Here is a 24,785-nt window from a genome sequence, read left to right on the forward strand (position 1 = left end):
CTCATAGTATGAATAAGCCAGGCTTCTTGCCTTATTTTTCTCTATTGGGCACCTGAGGCTAATCCTTTAACTCATCAGTTTCAAGGGTAGTTTATAACTCCTAATGGTTAAAGTTGTTAAGGGATATGGGCAGAACTACAAGACAGTTTACCATATCATATAATAATTAAACTCATCGGAAAACCTCTGACAGGCATTTTGTTCTTCACTATGAACTTGCTCAGATATATAGAGTGCATCAGAAAAAAAGGTTTTCTGCCTGAGAATATTTAATTTCCCTCATATTCTTAGACCTACCATCTAGATTTTAGACACAAAGGGAAAAAATGATACAGAGAGGATATTCCAAAATCCCCATAGAAACTAGATAATATGATTTAATAGAAGTTAATTTCTTATTACATCACAAATGTCAAAGTCAAGAGTAAGTTCAAACTGTCTATGACAGATGGTGGGTAATAAACATAAGTGAAGATGTGGAAGCTATAACCTGTTGATAAAATAATGTGCTGTATATTTATACCACCTCTATTCTCCTGGTTATTTCTATCTGCTCATCCTCCTCTTCTTATCTCTTTTTTTTATTTCTGTTCCCCTTGGATACAACTTGCCCTGCCCCCACTTAAAACTTATCCCAAGAAATTTATTATTGAGTATATTGAATCAACTTTTATATTCACAATACAACAGTATCCTCAGTTAATTGTCTTTGCCCTTGTGACTGGAGGACTGTAGAAGAGAGAAAAATCTCCTAAGCCTCCAATTAAAGAAGACTCAGAATCCTAGTCAACTCTTCATTTCCCACTAGCACCTTTGCCTGAATTCTTTGGGATTCATTATCATTGTGTCCCTAGTGTCCCTCCCCATGTCTCTGCAATTTCTTTTTATATCTCATCTTCACCAATGTAATAGATGGCTTAATAAATGTTATTTTATTATGTTGATTTAAAAACGTTTTAGTTGTATTCTGAATACTTTTTAACACCATTCAAACTGCTCCCTTTGGAATGTTGTCCCAATGGGAGGAGAGGAAGAGGACATATTTAATAGTGAAACAATGATTTTTCTCTTAATTTTCCATCTGCATGAACATATTATATAGATATAAAAGCACCATGATCTTGAGTTAGATTAAAAAAAAGAATTGAACTGAGGGAGAATAAGTTTAATCACAACTAAAATGAAATCTGGATTCATCCAAACTTTATTTGACTTGTGGATGGATAAATTTGAGGCTTCCTCATTTGTATATGTATGTATACATGAACATATATATATATGTATATACATATATTCATATTAATAATATATGATATGTAGTGTTTTACAGTGCAAATTGTTTTATAGATATTATCTTATTTTGATTCTCACAACAACCTTGGGAGGAAGTTGATATTATTGTTGTTGTTCAGTCATTTTCAGCACTGTCTGACTCTTAAGTGACATTCCCAACATCAAATTACAGTACATTACTGAAGCAGTATTTGAGCAAGTCTTCCTGAATCCAAGTCTATTACTCTTCATAGACTTACACACATCTATGTATAGGTATCTGTATATATAGTTATAAGCATATACCATACCTATATACATGTAGAGGTATTTGAATTTCTATGATTTTATTCATATAGGGAATTCACTCAAACCTTGCTTTTCTCATAAAGATCTAAACTCAGATAACTGACTGATAGATTAAGTAATTTGATCATAATAATGTAGCCATTAACATCATAAAGTAGGAATTTAATCCAGAGCTTTCGGTATTTGAGACTTGTCCTTTATCTATTATTTCATACCATTCTGGTTTGTTTTTGTCTTTGTATGAATACCTGTCCCTTTTTCTACCTGCCTATCTTTCTGTCTAGAATTCTACCTACCTTCCTTCCTTTCTCTCTAAATTCCTAAATTCCTCTCTCTCTCATTTTCTATCTTTCTGTCTGTCTCTCTGTCTCTGTCTCTGTCTCTCTCTGTCTCTCTGTCTCTGTCTCTGTCTCTGTCTCTGTCTCTGTCTCTGTCTCTGTCTCTGTCTCTGTCTCTCTCTCACACACACACACACACACACACACACACACACACACACACACACATCTCCCTCCCCATTACTTAATTTTCTTTCACAGACCCATAAACTTGAGATGAAAAACAAACTTCTTTTAAGGCATTTCATAATCTTTTTCTAACTTATCTCTCCAGACTTTTTTGACACTATTCAGACTTTTATTAGCTGTGTGACCCTGATTAGTCATTTAATTCTTCTCAACCTTAGTTTCTTTATTGGTAAAAAGATTACAAATAGCACCTATCCCATAAGGCTGGCATGAGAATCAAATGATATATGTATGGAAAAAAAAAAACTTTGCAAATCTTAAAGCACTATACTGTGAATACTCTTATATTTTTTTAATTATACAGTCTCTGATCTAGACCAGTGATTCTTATATTATGAACATCAAATGCCAGCTTGGGGGAGGGGGAGTGTGACTTATTGCAAGGGGTTAGAGGAAAAAATTGACAGATTACCATGCTTTATACAGGATTTTTATTGAGATACAGTACAATATGCATTTATGAATGTAATTACTATAAATTATGGAGTCTGTAATGTTTTTATGTTAAAAAAAGATTCCTGGTATTTGAAAAGTTGTGAACCATTCCTGAAACTCATCTTTTCCCTCTTTCCATCTCTACCTAAGCCATCTCCTTGCATGGAATCAATGAATCAGCAAGAATTAAGTATCTATATTTTGTCAAGTAGTCAATGAATTCTCTCCCTTCTCCATGAAGTCTTTCCTAAAGCTCTCAGTAATTCCTCTCCTTCCTCAAGATTTTCTCTTCCTAACACTTATCACAATCTATTTACACTACTTTTATTTGTATGTATGTCATAAACCTACAAATTATGAGCTCCCTGAGAACAAGGATTGTCATTTTCAGCTTTCTATGCCTCACAATGCCTTGTCTTATAGTCATTTTAGTGATAAATTATATTTTTTCCATTAATGTCTGATAGGCAGGACACTCAATTACCTCAATTTTATAGATGGGGAAACTGAAATTCCATTTGGTTATCTCTTTCTCCCTTTAGACAGGTAGCTTCTTATGTGATAGTGCATTCACTAAAGTATAATCTTGGACAGAAACTACCAAAGATTCCTCTTCTGGTTTTAATTGCATTGAATCCTGAATCCATTAGAGATGTTAGCATAAAAGTAATTACTGCCCATTAATTATTAATTGATTGTTTATTAACAGCAATATCAATAGATGAAAAAAGATACAGCCTAATTGAATGGAGTGCTCAATATCCAAAATGCATTTAGTAAAAAAATATTATTATTTAACATTATATTTTTATCCACAAAAATATAATGGACTAATGTCAGAGTTGTGGTTTATTTATTTCTTCAATAGTGGTGATGGCTTTCATAAAGTCAACTGTATTTTCTCACCCAGATAGATAGATTGATAGATGTCTACATGTGACTTTCATAAGGCTATCTACATTTTTTATCCAGAGAGAGAGAGAGAGAGAGAGAGAGAGAGAGAGAGAGAGAGAGAGAGAGAGACATTCTTCCAGCAAAGGCTATGAGAAAAGAACTTTGTAAGCTAGAGCTAAAGAGGAACCCCTTTCACATACTCATTCATCCAATTCAGTGCCATTTCATGGAATCAATCAACAATTCAAAGCAGTGAACATTTATTAAGAGCCTTGCTACTATGTGCCTTGGTGCTAGGTCCTGGGGATACAAAGACAAAACTCTGCCTTCATCCTTCCTCCCTATCCACCACCATTTTGCCCCATTTTCCCCTACTAATTTGTATTTTCTTCTCTATGTAATAAACTAAAATCACCATCTCCAAATTCTGTAATGACTTAATTTCCAAATCCAATGCCTTTCTTAATCTTCCTTCATCTTCACCTCTCTGTAGCATATGTCATGGACAACAACCTTCCCATTCTCGAAACACTTTTTTGGTTTTCATGAAGATGCTGTCTCTTGGTTTTCCTACTACTTACCTGATACCTTGCTCTCAGTCTTTTGCAGGAAAATGCATATTATATATATGCATATTATATGCATATATATCATTCACACATACATATATGTTCATATGTATATATAAACATAATTCATAAAACATTTCCATATTCACAATAGAACACAAAAAAGTGCATTTATGAAACTGAATCTTCATCTCATAGTTGTTCAGTTATGTAGTCTTTTTGTGACCCCATGAACCATACTATCAATGGAATTTTCTTGGCAAAGATATCAGAGTGGTTTTGATTAAGGCAGAGATAAATTAATTTGCTCAGGGTCACACAACTACTTCATATTTTTTTTAAGGTTTTTTCCCAAGGCAAATGGGGTTAAGTGGCTTGCCCAAGGCCACACAGCTAGGTCAATATTAAGTGTCTGAGGCCAGATTTGAACCCAGGTACTCCTGACTCTGGGGCTGGTGCTTTATCCACTGAGCCACCTAGCCACCCCAGGGTCACACAACTAGCAAATGTTTGAGGCAGGATTTGAACTCTAGTCTTTCTGACTCTGGGCCCAGTTCTCTATTCACTGAGTAACCTATCTGCATCTGTGTAGGTATAAGAGAAATCAAATAGTATTTAAAACAACAATAAGGTCTTAGTCACTTGATTAGCATCGTAAAAGGTGAATTACAGTGTATAAAATTAGAGATCATGAATTTAATGAGAGAACCCCATATTAGAGGAGATGTTTTCAATTGATAGTACAGAGACTTTTGTTGGTTGGTTGCTGGTTGTTGGTTGTCCTTCTTTCCTGAAGACAACCAAAATGACATCATCATGTTAGAGTCAAGTTAGTCTAGGAGTTTGTGGAATGCATACTATCTACCACTGTTTTAAATCTCTCTTAAGACTCAAGTTGACCATATAAAAATAGCCCCACCCTTGCTTAGTTTCATTAATAGATTATTATTTATAAATTTTAGAATAGTGTAGCTGTCTTGATCTTTAAAAGTTTTGTAACTAAAAGTTGTATTTACTTTAAAAAGAAGTAGAGTCCCAAATTACCAAATAGGATTTGTACTACTGTATATTTGTACAACAGCACTGTTGAAAAATCAGTGTTTAAAGATTATTCTCCATTGAGCTCTTATTGTGCTTTTTCAAAGCCAATAAAAGCATGAAAACAAGTATATTTTGCAATACAAAATAAATAACTGGAAAGATAATCAGGTTGTTAAAAAGATCTATGTTATAAATGTATATCAATGGATAAAGGTATATCAATTTTTATATTTGTGAATATTATCTTTGCAACAAAATGAAGAGAAATTCTAATAGTTCTTAATGATTGATAAGGTTTGATGCAAGGATTTGAAAGTTTTTTTTATATGTTTAACTTATTTTCAAAACTAACCTAAGTCCTTAGGAAATAACAGGGGGGGGGGGGAAGTAATTAGCAGAAAGTGTCCATTTTAAATATCTATTTTTTTTTTCTCTTTTTATTTCTGTAAAAGATGGAAGAGGGCAGCTTGGTAGTACAGTGGATAGAGTACAGGTCATAAAGTTAGGAAGACAACTCCCAAAGTTCAAATCTGACCTCGGATACTTTACTAACTATATGACACTCGACAAATCACATAACCTTGTTTGCTCAGTTTTCTCATCTGTAAAAATTAGCTGAAGGAAATGGCAAATCACTCTAGAACCCTGCCAAGAGAATCCCAAATGGGGTCATAAGACTCAGATACAACTGAAAATAACTGGACAACACCAAATGACAAGAAAGAGATGTAAACTTCTTAAAAATAAATTCTAATTTTGTGAGAACTTATATATGTATATATTTTATATGTATATTTGTTTATATCATATATATATATACATATATGTATATATACATATATCTTACCTATATATGGCACCCTCTTACATTAGATTTCTTAGACCCCCAACTTAATCACCCCTTCAGGATTAGAAAGCTTGCTTTTCTGGAGGCTATTCCCTTCCTAATAGAATTCTTTTTGTATTATATTTTTATATTTTTATTTTTTTTTAGGTTTTTGCAAGGCTAATGGGGTTAAGTGGTTTGCCCAAGGCCCCACAGCTAGGTAATTATTAAGTTTCTGAGACTAAATTTGAACCCAGGTACTCCTGACTCCAAGGCCAGTGCTTTAACCACTACACGACCTAGCCGCCCCTTGTATTATATTTTTCAAGGAGTTCTGTGGCTTTTAAGTTATCTTCCTTTGACCTGTTTTCCAGATCATTTGTACCTGATGTGAGAAATTTTACATTTTTATTTTTTCCAATCTTTTGATTTTGTGTATATGGATGTGTATGTGTATGTGTGTATATATATGTATATATATGTACATATATATATATATATATATATATATATATACTTACACACATATCTGTATATACATTTTAAATAGGTGTATTTATGTAACCATCTCATGGAGACATTGATTTTTGCTTGATCTATTTCAGTTTCAGGGACTGCATTATTTGGTTAACATTTACCATTTTATGTTCTAAGTAATGTTTTTTATCCACCCAGAGATTTTTTTTAATCTCTAGTTTCATTTCTCCTAGGTAGTCCTTTTGGAAAATTCATCTTTTTCTTTGAGTTTCATCTGGAATTTTTTTACAGAGTTAATTTCTCCTTCTTTTGGTAGTTATCTTGAATTTATGTACATACACACACACATACACAAACACACACATGTATATATTGTAAAACATTATACCTATATCCATATATCATTTTATGTTATGTCTGGCATCTATTTCGATTTACTAATCTCTTCAGTCTCAGTTGCTGAACTGGGTTTTTAGTGCTAAGTCAGGTTCTTCCTCCTTAGTCTGACTGTAGGTATCCTGGGCACTAACCTCTACTTCCAAACACAGACCCACTGCATCTTTGATGTATAGAATTCAGGTCCTTTAGAGTTTTCTATGGTCTCTCAGGGCCAAGTGTTAAGAACCTTGGGGACTTTTGGGCCTGAGCTTTTGCAGTCTAAGTGTTTCCACATTTCTATGATTGTTATCATTCCTCCCAGTGTCCTTCTGACCACCCTGCAGTTTGTTTGTTTGTTAGTTTTTATCTGTCCTGGATCTATCTTGAAGGGTCCTCAGTTCTTATTGCATATGAATGCAGAGCCTTGTAGACTCCAGGTATTGACTGTAGATGATGATATGTTTATCCACACTAGAGCTGATTTTGCTCCACATATATTCCTGGTGGGAATTTAAACTATTCTAAAAATTTTTAGGTACAATTAAAGTAATGTTCAGTAAGATCCATAACATAATTATATCTTTTGATCTAAAAATTCAAATTTAAGATTTTATATTAAATACATCATAAAAGGGTAAACACACTATCTATACAAAATAATTTATAATAAGACTAAAAATAATTATAATACTAATCCTGCAACTACTAATAGCTAACATTTATATAGCACCTCCACTGTAACAGATATTGTGCTAAGTGCTTAACAATGATTTTCTCATTTGGTCCTCTCAGAAACCCTGAGAGGGGTTTACACTCATTTTATAGATGAGAAAACTGAGGCAAAAAAAGGATAAATGATTTGTTAGGAAACATCTAAAGTCAAATTTAAATTCAGGTCTTCCTGATGCAAGGCTCAGCATTCTATCCACTGTACACCTACTTAAAAATTAGAAATAATCTATATGAACAATAATCAGAGAATGTTTGCAATGAATCATGTTGTATTCACATAATAGAATATTATGGTGCTTTGAAAAATTATAAGAAAAAATGAAAATAACAGTCACAAGATCTGTATAAAATTATTCTAACAGAAATCAGCAGAATAAAAATAGCATGCACATTGACTGTTGCTATTTTTCTTTTAAAGAAAGGGGTGGAAAGCAGAAGTAGCATAAAACCAGGAAAATCTGGAAGCCAAAACAAAAATGTTCTTTTGTTCAATATTAGTTTAGATGGTACTATCTTGTTAAATGCTAAAGATTTTACGCAAGATTTTGCTACTTTTATCTTTGATTTTGCTGCTGTTGAACATAATTTGACTTTTTAAATTTTATAATTGGGTGTAAAGTAATGAGACAGGTAGTTGGGTAAGACCAGACTAATAATTTCAATGGAATAGGGGAATTTTTTTGTGGAACCTCTTTCTACCAATATAGATCAATAACTCCTTGGTTACTTACAGACCTAAGGTTGCCCAGGGACCTGAAAAGTTATGATTTGCCCATCATCACAAGGCTAATATTTATCAGATGTGGGACTTCAACCAGTATATTCTTGATTCCATGCTGATTCTCTATCCAGCACGCCCCACTGTCTTTCTTACATTTCTCTTTTAAAATCTAATTAAAAATTTCTTCTATAAAATTTTATTTAAAAATTAAATCAAAGTTTTCTTTTAACTTGAACTTTTTTAAATAACGAATGATAAAATGGATTTATTACTATTTTTTCTTAAATATTATCAGTAGCCTCAGAATAATTCATCATGGATAGGGATACATATACACAAAAGGTAAAAAAATTATGAATGAAAACTTGGGTAATTATCTGACTTCTTATTCTGACTTTAGGGTAAGATTTTAATTTAGTCTAGCAGGGCAATTAGTTTAACTTCTCTATACCTCAGTTTTCCTCTCTGTAATATGGTTAATAAAACCTGTCTGAATTTGTTACCAGAATCCACAACAGCTTTTATTTCAACAAATACTTACCCAGAAGTAATCACTCCAACTGACTGACTGATCAGTAGGGCCTCAACTGGCATATTCAGGGCTTCCTGCAGTTCCCCGGTCTGTTGTGCAGTAATAATGCTGTGAGCCAAAAACTGCAAAGCATCAGTGGATAGGAAGGGAACCACTTCAGCAATTCCTACAACTGATAGATCACCAATTTCAGTGACTACAATTTTTGAATGGTTTTTTGAATAAGTTGGTGGTGGAACCCATCTTTTCATCTTCCTCATGAGCTTTCCATGCTGACCCATTCTATGACAACTAGTACAAAAGGTCCCAGTGGGGCAGTGGTGCTTCCTTTTGGCCACACCATCAGCAATGGCCTTTAAGGTCCATTCATCACCTGGCATTACATGAACAATTCTAATATAGTCTTGGCCAACCTGCAAAAAATGAGATAATCTTTGCTGAATGATGGATTTCCAGTCTTCTGGTGTGACTGATAATGTCACTGTGAAGGTCACATAGATAGAAACTGCAGAATGCACTTCAACAGGCTCATCTCCTTGTAGAAGGATATACAAGAGATTATCCATGAAACTGAAATGGTTCATACCAGTAGCGCCATTCTCTTGCCAAGAGTCTGATAGAACTGGAGAGGGTGGGATAAAATGTCCACGAAAGAAAATCCGAGGGCTCTGAAGCTCAGGATAGAACACAGCAAGAAGAAGTTTGGAGGACTCTTCACTCCCAATAAGATAAAAACGCATGGCTTGGGGAGCCCAATTCACAAAGCAAATTTTGGTGAGTGAGTTGCTTGGTAAAATAGAATAGAAAGCTGGTGAAGTTAAAGAAGTACCACAAGAGGGGTGAGCAGCTACACTATTAAAGTTCCCTACAAAACCACTTGTCACTGAAATCAATGGAAATGGAGTCATCCTTCCTGGAGCAATGATGATATTGTCGAGTATCAGAAGTACAGAGTCCATCTGTTTACAGACATAGCCTTGCATCGATGGTCTATAGGTGCATTTTTGGTCTTCTCTAAATATACCTGGCATATAACAAAGACAATAAAAGAGTGAGAATAGTATCTACCATTTCCTATTATAACTCTGAATCCATCACATCTATATCAAGAAATAGGTAACATGTTTCATCATCAATCCCCTAATTTTGTCATTATTTGTCTTTATAAATGGTATTATTGTTGACCTTGTTCTACTGCTTTTTCTTACTACACTCTGAATCAGCTCAGAAAAGTCTTCATAGGATTGTCTGAAATTATCTTTTATGTTTTTTTCTTTTTTTTAAATTTAAGGCAATGGGGTTAAGTGACTTACCCAAGGTCACACAGTTGGGGTATCTGAGGTCACATTTGAACTCAGGCACTCCTGACTCCAGGGCCAGTGCTCTATTCACTCTGCTACCTAGCAGCCCTATATTATTTCTTATAATACAAAAGAATCCCCTTACATTTCTATACCATAACTTGTTTAGTTATTCCCCAATTAATTGGCACTCCCTTAGTATACAGTTCCTTACCACCACATACACATATAGAGATACTATATATTTTTAACTAAATCCTTTTCCTGTTTCTTTTTTGCAAAGTCCCACAGTGTTTTATGTATTTTTATGTATTTATTTATTTTTTTAAAAAATTATATATTTTGGGGGGCAGCTAGGTGGCACAGCGGATAGAGCACTGGCCCTGGAGTCAGGAGTCCCTGAGTTCAAATCTGGCCTCAGACACTTAATAATTACCTAGCTTTGTGGCCTTGGGCAAACCATTTAACCCCATTGCCTTACAAAAAAAACTAAAAAAAATTTATGGTGGGAGGTTATAGCTGGACCCCCTCAAATAACACCTCTTACTTTGCCTACCTAAGTCTAATAATGTTTGACCTTCACTTTGAGGCGGCTAGGTGGACACTTAATAATTACCTAGCTGTGTGGCCTTGGGCAAGCCACTTAACCCCGGTTGCCTTACAAAAAAAATTATATATTTTCATCCATATGCATATATATATTTTATAGTTAGAAAATTTCCTTCCATCTTCACTTCCCAACCCCCTCCCCTCCCCCAGTTAGCATTGTACATACATATTTTGATAAACATTTACAGATTAGTTATTTTCTGTGTGAGAAATTGGGGTTAAGGGAAAGAGATGCATAAGAGATAATTTTTATAAAGTGTTCATCAGATTCTGAAGGGTTGTTGTTGCGGTGGTTATTGTTGTTTTGTTTTGTTTGGTTTTCCTCTGGATGGGGATAATATAGTCCATAGATAGTCTAATATGGTTGTCCTAGCACTCTGAGAAGAGCTGCTTCCATCAAGGTTTCTTTTCTTGTTTCTTTGATCTTTTTGAGATAAAAGCATAGCACTGATAACACTAAGGCAAAGAGTAAGAACATTTAGCATCCAAATCTAACAAGATGATAGAAATAGTGAAAAACACACTGATTTATAATCTTTTCACTATAATCTAAGAAAAAAAGGAGGAGGCATTGATATTATACCAAGGATCTATGATTCATTAACCATGGGTGATTCTCTCCATTTTACATACAAGGCAAGGACTACTGATATAATTCTTCCCATTTTAGGGAAGCAGGATTCAAATCCACTTGACTTGAATGAAATACCAAATTTGTCTGAGTCTTTAATGTCTCCAATTATTGTTTAACAATCTCGATTATTTTTGTAATTCAGTAAATTTTTCATAATAATTTTGAATTTTATAGAATTTGGAATATATATTTAATAATTTAACATTTAAAACTTTATATTACTTGCACAAAATCAGAACTCCTGTCAGCAAATATGCTCCATAAAGAAACTAGCTAAGAAAGGAACTTTTGTAACATACCTACTCATTAAGGGTTGCTGCAACATGAATCCAATATGGTGAGGACAAAAACAAATGAGAAAGGGGGAAACGATTATGTAGACATACTTCTATTCCTCAATAAATCTGTGATCTCATCAACAAAAGCACTCTCTTTAATGATGTCATTTACAATTCATCTATGCCCTCTCTGACAGTACAAGTTTTGTCAATGTTCTTCCATATATTAAACCTTAAAGAAGCCAGTTACATGGATAATAGTGATATAAGGGATTAGAGACTTATTGAACAAAATCACCTCTGTTATTCAAAGAGTCCTATATAATTTTTGACATATATTCAAATATACATATAAACATGCATGCATATATACATATATAATCACATATATACATACAAATATAAATATGTAAACATTTATGTATGTGGAAAATACCATGGTAGATAAATTAATAGAAGATAGAATTTTGTTCTTATTAATCAAATAATTGCTTTTGGTCAACAAAATATAAACACAATGTGATTCTGTGATCCTATATACAACTACACCATTCAGTTTTATTGTAAAGGTATCATATGCTAAAGAATGCTATTTGCAAAAGCTTGTCTGTTATAGTGCCATAATTTTATCAAGGATGCCTTAAATATATATATGGATTATTTTCATAGCAATTTTGTAAAGATGAGAAAGTATAGCATTACTTAAAAGTAAAGTTATAAACTATCAAATCTAGTCTTCCACAACAAAAAAAGATGATTAAGCACTTCTCTTTAAGAACTTTTAAATAATACACTTGTGTCTTCACAATCATGTCATTCATTTCATTATGAACTATTGAACAAATGTTTTTGTCCTTAATATGGCTCAATCAATGTAACTAAGAATCAGGATTGGATTCTCCGTCTCTAACAAGCTGAGTGTTAGTCAAACCATTTACTTTTCATAGAATCAAAAATGGTGCAGTTGCTCTGTTATAACAGAGATTGTCTTCTAATTTTTATCCTAACAGTGTGCATAACACAGTTTCAGGTCCACAGTACTCAATAAGTAAGTACTAGTGGATCTAAGTTTTCTATCAGCTCCAAAATTCTATGATCTTAATATTATCTAATATCCTTCCAGTTCATTGAAATTTGAATTTCACTCCTAAAATGTAGGTCTTTCTAATTAGAAATATTGTAATTCATTCTTTTATTTAACATCACATTTGTAAAGCAACTGTTACATGTAAGATCAGTCAACAAACATTTATTAAGCATTTAGTTTTTATGAAAAAGTATGGACTAAGTGTTGAAAGTTAAGATAGCATTTGCTTTCAAGGAGCTTATATTCTCTTGGGGAGATAGCAAACAAACAACTATGTACAAACAAACAGTAGAAATATTCTGATGATAAGAAATAATATTAGGCAATTGGCTTTGATGACCCTTTGAATATCATCTAGCTCTTAAGTTCTGAAAGCATGGTATCTTAAGTACTAGCCTGTGAATTGATTTAGATATCAATGCCTAGAATGTAAGATCTTAACTTCTCTACATTAATCCAGTCTAGCTGTCAACATGATAATTGAATTTATTCTTGTTCCCACACATATATTCACTTTAGTTCTTCTATAGTCAGGTACATGTTTACTTTTCTCACAAAACTTCATACTACAATAAAATAGCATTTTCCTAGTCCTGGTACCTTTTTCTGTTGCTAATGGCAATTTCACTGATGAAGAAGTAAAATTTGAAAAAGCTAAAAATTCATATAACAGTAGATGAACCATATTTATTAGCATCTATCAATGGTTACATATACAGTGGACCTATCTATAGATGGGCATTTCCCATAATGCTCAGATCTCAGGGAACTTTACTTATGGGAGCGAATTTTCTAGACTCTTATTTCTCAGAGGACTGGGGGTGGTGATGGCATCCAAATAAGATTCTGATCGGATGAGGAATATTCATATTATTATAGGCTTAACAAAAAAAGTGAAGATAGTTTTGTGAAGAGGGCAACATGGATGCAGCAATGGTACTGGGAGAAAAAATCGCAAACCAAGATACTTTTCTTTGGCAACCAACCTGAAATAGTTCTGTAATAAGAGGTTCCATTGTTTATCTGGCCAACAAGACTGTCAAATGTCAATACAGCCTAGCTGTAGCACTGCAAAATTCAGCACACACTAGATTGTCTCATTGGTATAGAAAGAGAAATTATTAAGCAAGAATTACTTAGGATAAGCATCCTCAAAGTCCATGCCCTGGGAGATCTCAAAATGTTCTTGTCCTATTGTGTTTAGGATACAGAAAGATTAATTAGAAACTTTATCCTACAATGAGTGGGATAGGTGGCATCAAGAATATTTGCTACCTGATTCAATTTATTATTTACCATTTGATTCTATCTCATTAAATAGTCTTTGTTCTTAATATCTATTTTACTTGGCATTTTATTTCTGTCAAGGATATAGTAGTGAGGGCTCAAATCTTTGAACTGGAAGAGTTGCTTACTTAAGCAGTACTATTGATATAGTACTAGATGTAACTGAGAATAATACTATACAGAAAATAAAAGGCAACATGACTAACAAAAATGAATCCTTCAAAATGTGAGTTTTAAGGGACAATAGTTATCATATTAGCAATGAAGCCATGGAATGTTTTGTAATAAGTATTTTACATGTATATATCAGTGAAATGTTATTGGCTATTCATTAGTAAAATTGGATATGCAGATTTGGTGACAACCAGGTAGCTTTCCTTACTTTGTCTTTTTTTAATATTTCATGATGCCATCAGTGAAATATGACAGCAAAGCCATCACTAATTTATATTTTCAACTCTAAACTCCAGGATACTAAATAGTCTTGACAGAAGCATAAAACAAAGTTTATGTATCTAAATTAGAATGCTAATCGTTTTATAAATCAGTCTTCCTCTTAAAAAAAACTATCAATATCTTAAGAAAGTTTGACCAATATTAATCAGAAATACTAAGATCTTGTTAACTTCCCTTTGCCTTTTTCCTCTGAGGAAAAAAACGAACTTGGTTGAGTAATGTATTTAGCATCAACTCAAATCAAAAAAGGTTCCCTTTTATTTTGGCAGGGTACAGGTGACATACTGAGAGAAGAACAATATATAGAACCTGACTATCATAATGCAGTCTCCAGGCAACATCTCCACCAGAGCCCCCAGTGATTGTTAGTCTCTTTCCCTCTGAGTAGTTTTTCAGCTCTTCATTCATCTTTGAGAGTTTCTTCCTTTTTGCTCCTAACTCTGGTGGAAGAGGTTGCATCCAGAATAGTTGTAGCTGGTTCTTTTCCTCTTGTTTATGTCCTTTCTTTTCCTACCTCCCCAAATGGCCTTATCTGCCAGTCACAATTTCTGTGGTCTGCAATTCTGATCACTTTTAAATGAAACCCATGCTGGCCTTGGTAATCATAATGTCATTTACAATTTACCACCAAACACGTTTATTCAGTTAGTAGCACACTGGAGAAAGAAGAACTCCATATGAACTCACCGCTGAAGGCCTAATCTGATTATTTCCTCATGAAAATCCAGGCAGGGGTGCTTGTAAGAGGGGCCAAGAGAAGAAGGGGGAAAAAATAGCTAGGTCTGGCCACAGCTGACTCTCATAATCAATGTGAATAGATAAGTGACACAGCCTGTGAGGGGGCAGCAGCCCAGGTGCCCTCAGGGCTTCCCTCTCAAAAAAGGCCAGAGTGGACAGGACTTAATAAATACTGAGTGACCACTGAATATTGACTTGACATATGCTATTTGCATTCAAGATGGACAATAACAGTGATAAAGTCCAGAAACTCTTTTCTAAATGGGGGAAATTAGATTAAACAGGTTGTATTTTTGTTTGTGAGCAAAGGCACATGGACACTGCCTTTGTATATATCTGCCTTCTCACAGGCCTCAGATATATCTTACACAGTATTCTCCTTTCCCAAGTCTGGAAACCTTAGTAAAAGCAACAAAAAGTGTGTGTGTGTGTGTGTGTGTGTGTGTGTGTGTGTGTGTGGTGTGTCTGTGTGTATACACACACGCGTGTGAGTGTATTACTCTGTGTGTGTTTTAAAATACTCAGGTTGCTTCCAGGGTTCTGACAAATATTAACTTTGTGTCAATATTTGTCCTTCCTGTCGTGAAATGAGGATTTTCCACCTCATTTCACGTTTGAAAAGAAAATACGCCAAAGGGGTCGTCTTTACTCAGAAAAAAAAATTAAAAAAAAAAACCCTAACTCATATCCTTTATTTAGAAAAATGGATCAGAAGGGAAGAAAAAAAAAGTATTTTTAAAATAAATGTTTTGACTCAAAGGCACATAGAATCCTTCCATGTTCCCCTTTTCCACAAAAGAAAAAAAAAGTTATATGTTTAAAATTGAATGAAATACATCAACATTAATGATTTTTTTCCTTCAGGTTAACACCACCATTTTCCTCTGTAATTTTTTTAGCCATTTTGTGATGGATTCTACAATTCATGGTACAGTAAAATATAGGAGATTTTTGACAAAAACAAAATACATTACTATTCTCCTATTTTCAAGAAGAGAGAAGAAATCTTTTCCAATTTCTTCTGTCAAAACAGATTTACACTTCATTATTTCTCATTTAACAAAAATTAATGACCACAAGATAAAATAAAGTGAGAAAAGGTTGAATTTAACCCTAGATATGTCATCCTGTTGCCTTAGGCTATCAGGAGTAAAAATTCAAGGTCTCCAAGCAGTCCTTCTAAAATTGCAAAGGGAACATTTAAAGGTTTAAAACAAAAGTTCAAGGGAAATAAACTCATGCTATTGGAAGGATGAGAGGGAGAAAATCATCATCATTATTATTATTATTACTATAAAGTATTGATGATTTTTCATCTTTAATTACTATCCTAAAAATTAAGAATTATGGTGCACTCCAGAACTTCACCATTAAGGGAAAAGTAGTTTCACAGTGGAATAATGCTAAATGTAACTAAATATGACTCAAAAATTGATTTAATATAGGTTTTTAACTTGGAAACTATTGGTGATGGTCTCAAAGTTTGCTGAGTGCTAATAATGCACCAATCAGTATTTAAAACATTACAAAAGGAATCTCCATTTAAAAAGCAACAAAGATATACTTTAAAAAGTAGAAAGACCAATGGACCTGGGCACAAACCTAGATTCTCATATTTACTCCTTGTGTAACTTTCTAAAACAGTCAATCAATCATTAAGTAGTTATGAAATGTGCTAGGTATCAAGACAAGTAGTAACTTCTCTATATGCAATGATTTTTCTCAAGTATATTAGACTAGAAGACCTCAGAGGTCCCTTTCAGTTATAAATCAATGAACTTATGAATATATATATATATATATATATATATATCAGTTATTTCTTATTATAAGAAAATATGTTCTTTGGCATTTCTAATTTTTTTAGGGTTTTTTTTTTTGTAAGGCAAACGAGGTTAAGTGGCTTGCCTAAGGCCACACAGCTAGGTAATTCTTAAGTGTCTGAGACCGGATTTGAACCCAGGTACTCCTGACTCCAGGGCCGGTGCTTTATCCACTAGGCCACCTAGCTGCCCCGGCATTTCTAATTTTTGAAGTAAAAATGAATGAATGAATGAACAAAGGAATGGATGAATGAAATAGCATTAAGTGCTTTTGGGTAAAGCAATGGGCTAAACATTAGGGATACAAACGCAATAAAAATACAGTTTCTCCTCTCCAGTAGATTAAATTCTACAGGAAAAGTCATATGAAAGGCCTCACTTTTGTCAAATGAAAAGGTCCCTTCTTTCTTTGGGCCCAGCAGAAAAGGTGATAATATTGTTGTTGTTCAGTTATGTCTGAGGGTTTTCTTGGCAAAGATATTAGAATGATTTGCCATTTCCTTCTTCAACTCATTTTACAGATGAGGAAACTGAGGCAAATAGGGTTAAGTCATTTGTCCAGGGTCACACAGCTAAGAGGAGAATGAGACAAGATTTGAAATCACAAAGATGTTTTCCTGGCTCTGGGACCATCATCCTATCTACTGACCATTTAGAGGTCCAAAGGTTGAAATACCTCTTCTTTAATGCCATCTATACTGATAGAATTGTATCTCTTCCTGATTTGAACAATTTACAGATTCTTTTAAAAATAGATAATGACTGAGGAACCAAAGTATAGTTTGAATTTCTAACTCTGCGCTAACTGTGTGAGATCTTGTGTAAATCACAATTCTGCATGCCTCAGTTTCTTTATATGTAAAGTGGAAGGGATTAAACAACATTATTAATGTCTTTACTAACTCCAAATGATAACATATGATGACTATAAATTAGAGTGGTAGAATTTTCAGATTGAAATCTACAAATTTTAGATGGTATTACTGTTGATAAAGCATAATATTACTACATTATATTCTAAATATTTTAACAATATTGGTGGGGGGGATCAAGGTTCTGAGTATTATAAACTTGGAGTTAGGAACTTTCCAAGAATTGGAAACTTTTCTGGGCTTTGCAGTTTAATAGAATACCAGTCAGTGGTGAAGAAGAGATGACAGCATCAGGAAATCAATTAGCAAATATCTATTATGCACCTACTATGTGCCAGAAGCTCTAACTTTGGAGAAACAAAAATACAAAAGGGAAATAATTACTGCCTTCAGATAGATCACATTGTAATGAGGAAATTGCCACACAGAACAGAAAATGTTGACTAAGAAAAAGTCAATTGCTAAAGTAGGTCCTACAATTGATTGCAAAGGTATGCTAACAAATATTGAAAAACTAACTGGGGTGAAGGTATAGGAGAATGCATGCAGTACAACATTTTGAAGAATAATCTGCTTTATTAATATTTTCACCATGACTTTATCTTTGATGATCATAATAACTAGAATTAATATATCACTTAAAGATATTTTACAAATTTTGATTCCTTTATTCTTACAGTAATGTTAGGAAGTAGATGCTATTATTATCTTCAGTGTTTGCCTTTAGTAACAACTATTTGAAGACACAAAACTACATGATGAATACTATTTGCATGAGCAAGGAAGGATTCAAAATATTCAACACATGCAGATAATCTCAGGCAGAGGGTAAGTAACTTGCCCAGGATCATATAGCTATATCTGAGGCCATATTTAAATTTATATTATTTACATATTTAAATTGACTCCAGATCCAGTACGAATTCAAAGATGATCAAGAATCACCCTGCCTTGAGTTCAGGTTTAGAAATCAGGGATTTCTGGGGTCCAGGGAGTGCTAAACTGACTTATAAGAAAGTTCATGAGAATGAGCAAGTTCCGTGACCCACAGTCAGACTTTTTTAAATTTTTAAATTTTTTTAGGAGAGAGCTCATGTCATTTTTTTCTCCCTAACTGATATTTTATTTTATTCTTCCAATTACATGCTATGAAAGTTTTTCAACATTCATCCACATGCATATACATATTTATAAGTTACATAATTTCCTTCCATCCTCCCTTCTTACCCCCTCCCCTCAATGGCAAACAGTCTGGTGAGCCTTGTATATGGACCTTTGTCTATGATTTCAGATATTTACAAATTAGTCATTTTCTGAGTGAGGAATTAGAACCAAGAGATAAGAAAGAAAACTATGAGATAAGAAAGAAAAACGTAAGAGAAATTTTTTTTAAAAAGTGAACATTGGGGCGGCTAGGTGGCGCAGTGGATAAAGCACTGGTCCTGGAGTCAGGAGTACCTGGGTTCAAATCCAGTCTAAGACATTTAATAATTACCTAGCTGTGTGGCCTTGGGCAAGCCACTTAACCCCATTTGCCTTGCAAAAAAAAAAAAAAAAAAACTAAAAAAAAAGTGAGCATACTGCTCATTCAGATTCTGTAGGTTTTTTGTTTGTTTTGTTTTGTTTTTGTTCCTCTGGATATGGATAGCATTGACCACAGCTCTCTGAACTGCTGAGAAATGATGCATCTATCAAGGTTGTTCAACTCACAATGTTGTTGTTAATGTGTACAATGTTCTCCTGGTCCTGTTCCATCCACTTAGCATCAGATCTACTAATTCATTACATGATTTTCTAGAATCCAACCACTCATGGTTTCTTACAGAAAAATAGCCTTCCATAACATTCATGTACCATAACATTTTCAGTCATTCCCAAATTGATGGAAATCCTCTCAATTTCCAATTCTTTGCAACTACAAAAAGAGCTGCTATGAATATTTTGGAACATGTGGGACTTTTTCCATTTTTTTATGATTTCTTATGGATAGGAATCTTATTGGTATCATTGAGTCAAAGGGCATGATCAGTTTTATTGCTCTTTAGGCAGAGTCCCATATTGATTGATTTGTTCACAGCTCTACCAGCAGTGCATCAATGTCCCAATCCTCCCACAACTTCTCCAACATTTATCATTTTCCCTTTTTTCTCATCTTAGCTAATTGATAGGTGTGAGGTAATACCTCAGAATTGTTTTAATTTGCATTTCTCTAATCAATAATGATTTGGAGAATTTTTTCATATGATTATATATAGCTTTTATTTCTTCATTGGAAAACTCCCTGTTCATATCTTTTGGCCAATCATTGTAATCTTATAAATCTGATTCAATTCTCTATATATTTTAGAAATGAGACATTTATCAGAACTTCTAGCTATGAAAAAAATTTTCCCAGCTTTCTGTTTTCCTTCCAATCTTAGCAGCATTGGTTTTATTAGTGCAAACACATTTTAAATTTAATATATTCAAAATTCATCATCACTTTCTTAGGCCTAAACACCCCAAAAACAACAAATAAAGACCTGATTGGTACCCATTACTGATTTCTGAGTTAGATAGAATACCTGGTCTGGAGTTAGGAAGACATCTTCTGGAGTTCATATCTGTTCTCAGACACATACTAGCTGTGTGAGCCTGTGTAAGTCATTTGACCTTCTATGTAAAAAAAAAAGCTAAAGAAGAAAATGGCAAGTCACTTCAGTATCTTTGCCAAGAAAGTCCTAAATGTGGTCACAGAAATTCAGACATGACTGAAATGACTGAACAACAATAACAAATATTCACACTGAAAATCTAATAAACAATTATTAAAGTGTAATTTGACCTGTCCCCAGCACCTCTGACTGATTCCAAACAAAATGGCACACTACAAAGATAATACAATAGTCATTATGACACAGAGTTATTAGGAGGCAATATAAGTTAATTCAAGATCATTTGGAATCATTTCTGTTGCACAGAGATTTCTAGTATAAAATTATTTTGCTTATAGATGTAGATGAAAATTCACCCTCCCCTCAGTTCTTTATTTTTATTCTCTGACCATTTTATAAGAAACCAGGTGATATTATATGTTAATTAGGGTGAACTGCCAAACTTCCAACATAAAACAAGCTTAGACCAATAGCTAGTGAAGACTGGGGACTGTTATTCCCCCTCATCTTTTTTTCCTCTGGGTCCCTAGCATCTAGCACAAGGTTTTTGTCTGTCTGTTTGTTTTAGTATTTTTATTTGTTTTTCCAACAACAGTTTTCACAATTTTTTTAAATGTTGAGTTTTATATTTCTCCCTCTTCTTCCTTTCCCTCCCCCCAACAGAAGACAGAAAGAAATCTAGCATAGGCTCTATATGTGTAATTATACTAAACACAGATTCATATTAAACATGTTATGAAAGAAGAATTGAATATAAACAGAAGAAAAAAACAGAAAAAAATGACATAATACATAAGACCACTTTTAAAAATTGAAGATAGCAAACTTTGGTCGGTATTTTAAATGCCACAGTTCCCTTTCTGGATATGGATGGTATTTTCCAAGTCTTTTAGAATTGCCTTACATTAGTGTAGTGCTGAAATGAACAAGTTCATCATGGTTGATCATCACCCAATGTTGTTTTTAGTGTGCAAAATGTTCTTCTTGTTCTGCTCATTTCACTCAGCATCAGTTCACATAAGTCTTTCCAGGCTTTTCTGAAGTCCATTCCCTCATGATATCTTGTAGAACAATAATTTTCCATCACATCCATATGCCACAATTTGTTGAGCCATTCCCCAATTGATGGGCATCCCCTCAATTTCCAATTAAGAGCCACTACAGAAAATGGCTTCTATGAATATTTTTGTACATGTGGGGTTTTTTTTTTACCTTTTTTGTGATCTCTTTGGGATACAGACCTAATAGTAGTATTACTGGATCAAAAGGTATGCACAGCTTTATTGCCCTTTGGGTCCAATTCCTAATTGGCACAAGGTTTTTGTGCCTAATAGATAAGAAGTAAATTTGTTGCTCTTCCAATAGAAAGTAAAGAGATTGTTTTATTTCTTTGTACCTCCACCTAATATTTATACTTATCTTTGACTCTTGAATTGGTTGACATTAGATAGCAATGGAAATTTTCTATTCAAAGACTCAAGCTCTGAATAATAGACCCTCAGACCATATACTCACAAAAATACTTAGTATTGCATAGAACCTAAGCACTCAATCTAGTACAACCTCGACATTTTTCAGATATAAAAAACCAAAGCACCAAATGGTAAAGTCAACGTTTGAATTCAGGACATAGAATCATAGATCCTAGACCTACAAGGGACCAAAGAGGCTATTTAATGCAACCTTTCCATTTTATAGATTAAGAAATCTAGGACTAGAGAAATTTAGTTACTTGTCCTACTTGCCCAAGGTCACTGAGGCAAGCAAGAAGTACCATTATTTTCCCCTTCATCTCTTTGATTCCTGATCTGCTCTCTCCATTGTTTTAGAAAATTTCACCCAGAAGGTTGGGATAAATCTTGAGCATGAGAATTTCACTTCTAAAAGAGATATAAGAAAGGGATAAAGACAAACAGGATACCTCTCTACATCACCTAATTAAAAAAAACACTGTAAAATTCATGGTGGGTTTCCCATTTAACTTTCCTTATTTCCTCTCTCAAGTTCTCATTCCCTTTATATCCTGTATTTAAAACCAACCACAAGCTCTTTCCCCATCCTCCCTCCTCCATCTCCCCCTTTTTTTCCCTGCTAGTAAACCTTGTCTGCCAGCTTCAAACAAAGCGATGCTCATAGCTTAATTTAAAGGCAGAGGCAGCCAACAGCATTCTTTACAAATACAATTCCTGGCTCACTCTCTCCCCAGAATGATAAACCTATCACCTCTCCAGCCCTTGATTTGAAGCTAGAACGGTAATTTTGTCGGATGCCAGAACGAAAATGAATGTGGTTGTGCCATGGCCTGCTCTGAGCTGTGGATATAATGAGATTTGAATGGGAAGCCCCGGACACAATAAATCTGCGCCATATGTGACCATTTCCTGTGTCAGTTCCTTTCTCATAACCAGTGGAGGCTTCCCCCCCCTCTTTTTTTTCCCTTTCATGACCCCACACCATGACTCTGAAATCTTTCATGCCTGCTTATGGGCCTGGGGCTTTTCCACAGCAGTTGCATAAATAAATGAGTTTGACAGCAAACATCATAACAGTTAGCAGTAATGTGTGTTCACCACAAGTGCCCATACTACTCACTGGAGAAACGGTAGTGGAAAGAGCTTGTTTTGTTACCGTAAACAAAAGTATGTTCTCTTGACAAGTGGTGAAAGAATTAGTCAAATAAACTTGAAATCTATTCCTGACGATTATTGCTACTTCTCTCTACAGAGAGAAATGTTCCCACTCTTCAGTAGCCAGGATTCACAGACAGGCCTTGGTGAGATAAATCATTCCTTCTCTTCAGCAAATTTTTTTTAAATTATCTGAGATGAAAAATCAGTGCTGGGAATAAGGAAAGTTGGGTCTCATCTCATTTTTATCTCAGTCTCTTTTCACAAGCAGGGCTGTCAATTTATGGGAACTCAGGTAGAACAGAGAACATTTCCCAGGAAACCTGTGGGTGGCAGGACCAATAGGCAAGCTATTTAAAGGAGGACAATATTTATTGTTGTTCAGTTTTCTCAGTTGAGTTTGACTTTTCATGAGCTCATTTAGGATTTTCTTGACAAAAGTACTAGAATGTACTACCATTTCCTTTTCCAGCTCATTTTACAAATGAGGAAACTGAGGAATAAAAGGGTTTGTCCAGTGTCTGAGGCTGGATTTGAATTTGTGAGGATGAGTCTTCCTGACTCCAGGCCTGACATCCTGACCACTGTTCCACTTAACTGGTCCCAGATCTATTTCCTCAAAGTTCTCTTAAGCTCTCAGGTTTTCTGAAGTTTCCAAATAGTTTGTCCCCACCCATTTTTCTTTATTTGAAATTTGCATCAAGTAGCTTCAGATCAAATGGAAAATAGCATTTTTATGTAATTATTCTCACAGACCAGTTGAAAGGCAGTATGGTACAGTGGAAAGGAATATGGAATTTGGAGTCAGAAGACTTGAGTTAAAAATCCTGGCTTTTCCACATATTTCCTGTATGATGTCAGAAAAGTCACTTCAACTCTCTGGGCTTCAGTTCTTCAATGAGGTGAAAGGACTAGATGAATCTAAGGCTTTTCCTTGCTCTAAATCTATTCTAGCTCCCAGGTTTCTAAGTATTCATCCATTTTAGGAACAAACTAGGATAATCAGGTTAAAAAAAATAGCAGAACAAATTTACCTGAGTTACCTGATCTAACTCCTTGGAAAAAAGCCCTACCAAATTTTATGCAATATAAATTTCAGTTTGTCTGTATAGATTTAGTTATAGGAGGCCAACTGGGTAACACATCATATTAACAAGAGGACACATTGCAGCCTTCTAGAAAACATTCAGAACTTTCTTTACATGATCTAATTCTGATGGGAATGTTATAGTGGATAGAAAATTCACCTCAATGTGAAGTAGACTTGAATTCTATTCTGTTTTAGGTATACACAAGTCATATGATCACAGGGAAATCATTTGACTATAGCACTAAATCACATACCACCGATTCATATCAGTAGAAAGAATTTCTACTTTGGGAAATTCTTCACCCTGATGAAATCACATTGTCAAGACTACTACTCTCTATTCCCTTAATTCCCACTCCTCCTCTTAAATAGAGAGGGAAGAAAGTAAAGAAGGAGAGAATAGAAAAAAAGTTTTAAAATGTTAACGTGTAATCAGGGAAAAAAACAAAATATAAGACAAAGTGATATTTCTACAAGGAAAGTCTGACCAACCATGTCTCTGACCTGCTCAGTAAATTTCTTTTTATTTTTTGCAAGGCAATGGGTTAAGTGACTTGCCCAAGATCACACAGCTAAGTAATTATTAAGTGTTTGAGGCCAGATTTAAACTCAGGTT

The 24,785-nt window shown here is 34.2% G+C and overlaps 1 protein-coding gene across 8 annotated transcripts in view; it reads right to left on the reverse strand.

Moving 5' to 3' along the window:
* PKHD1 (PKHD1 ciliary IPT domain containing fibrocystin/polyductin) overlaps nt 1–24,785 on the reverse strand; it is a 657,820-nt gene that overhangs the window by 40,610 nt on the left and 592,425 nt on the right. For all 8 annotated transcript variants that reach the window (XM_074237180.1, XM_074237175.1, XM_074237181.1 and 5 more), the window contains one exon: nt 8,723–9,737. In XM_074237180.1, the coding sequence (XP_074093281.1) occupies nt 8,723–9,737 (1,015 nt within the window). The remainder of the gene's footprint in view (nt 1–8,722; nt 9,738–24,785) is intronic.

The sequence above is a fragment of the Macrotis lagotis genome, chromosome 5, assembly GCF_037893015.1.
Source record: "Macrotis lagotis isolate mMagLag1 chromosome 5, bilby.v1.9.chrom.fasta, whole genome shotgun sequence".
Taxonomy (NCBI): Eukaryota; Metazoa; Chordata; class Mammalia; order Peramelemorphia; family Peramelidae; genus Macrotis; species Macrotis lagotis.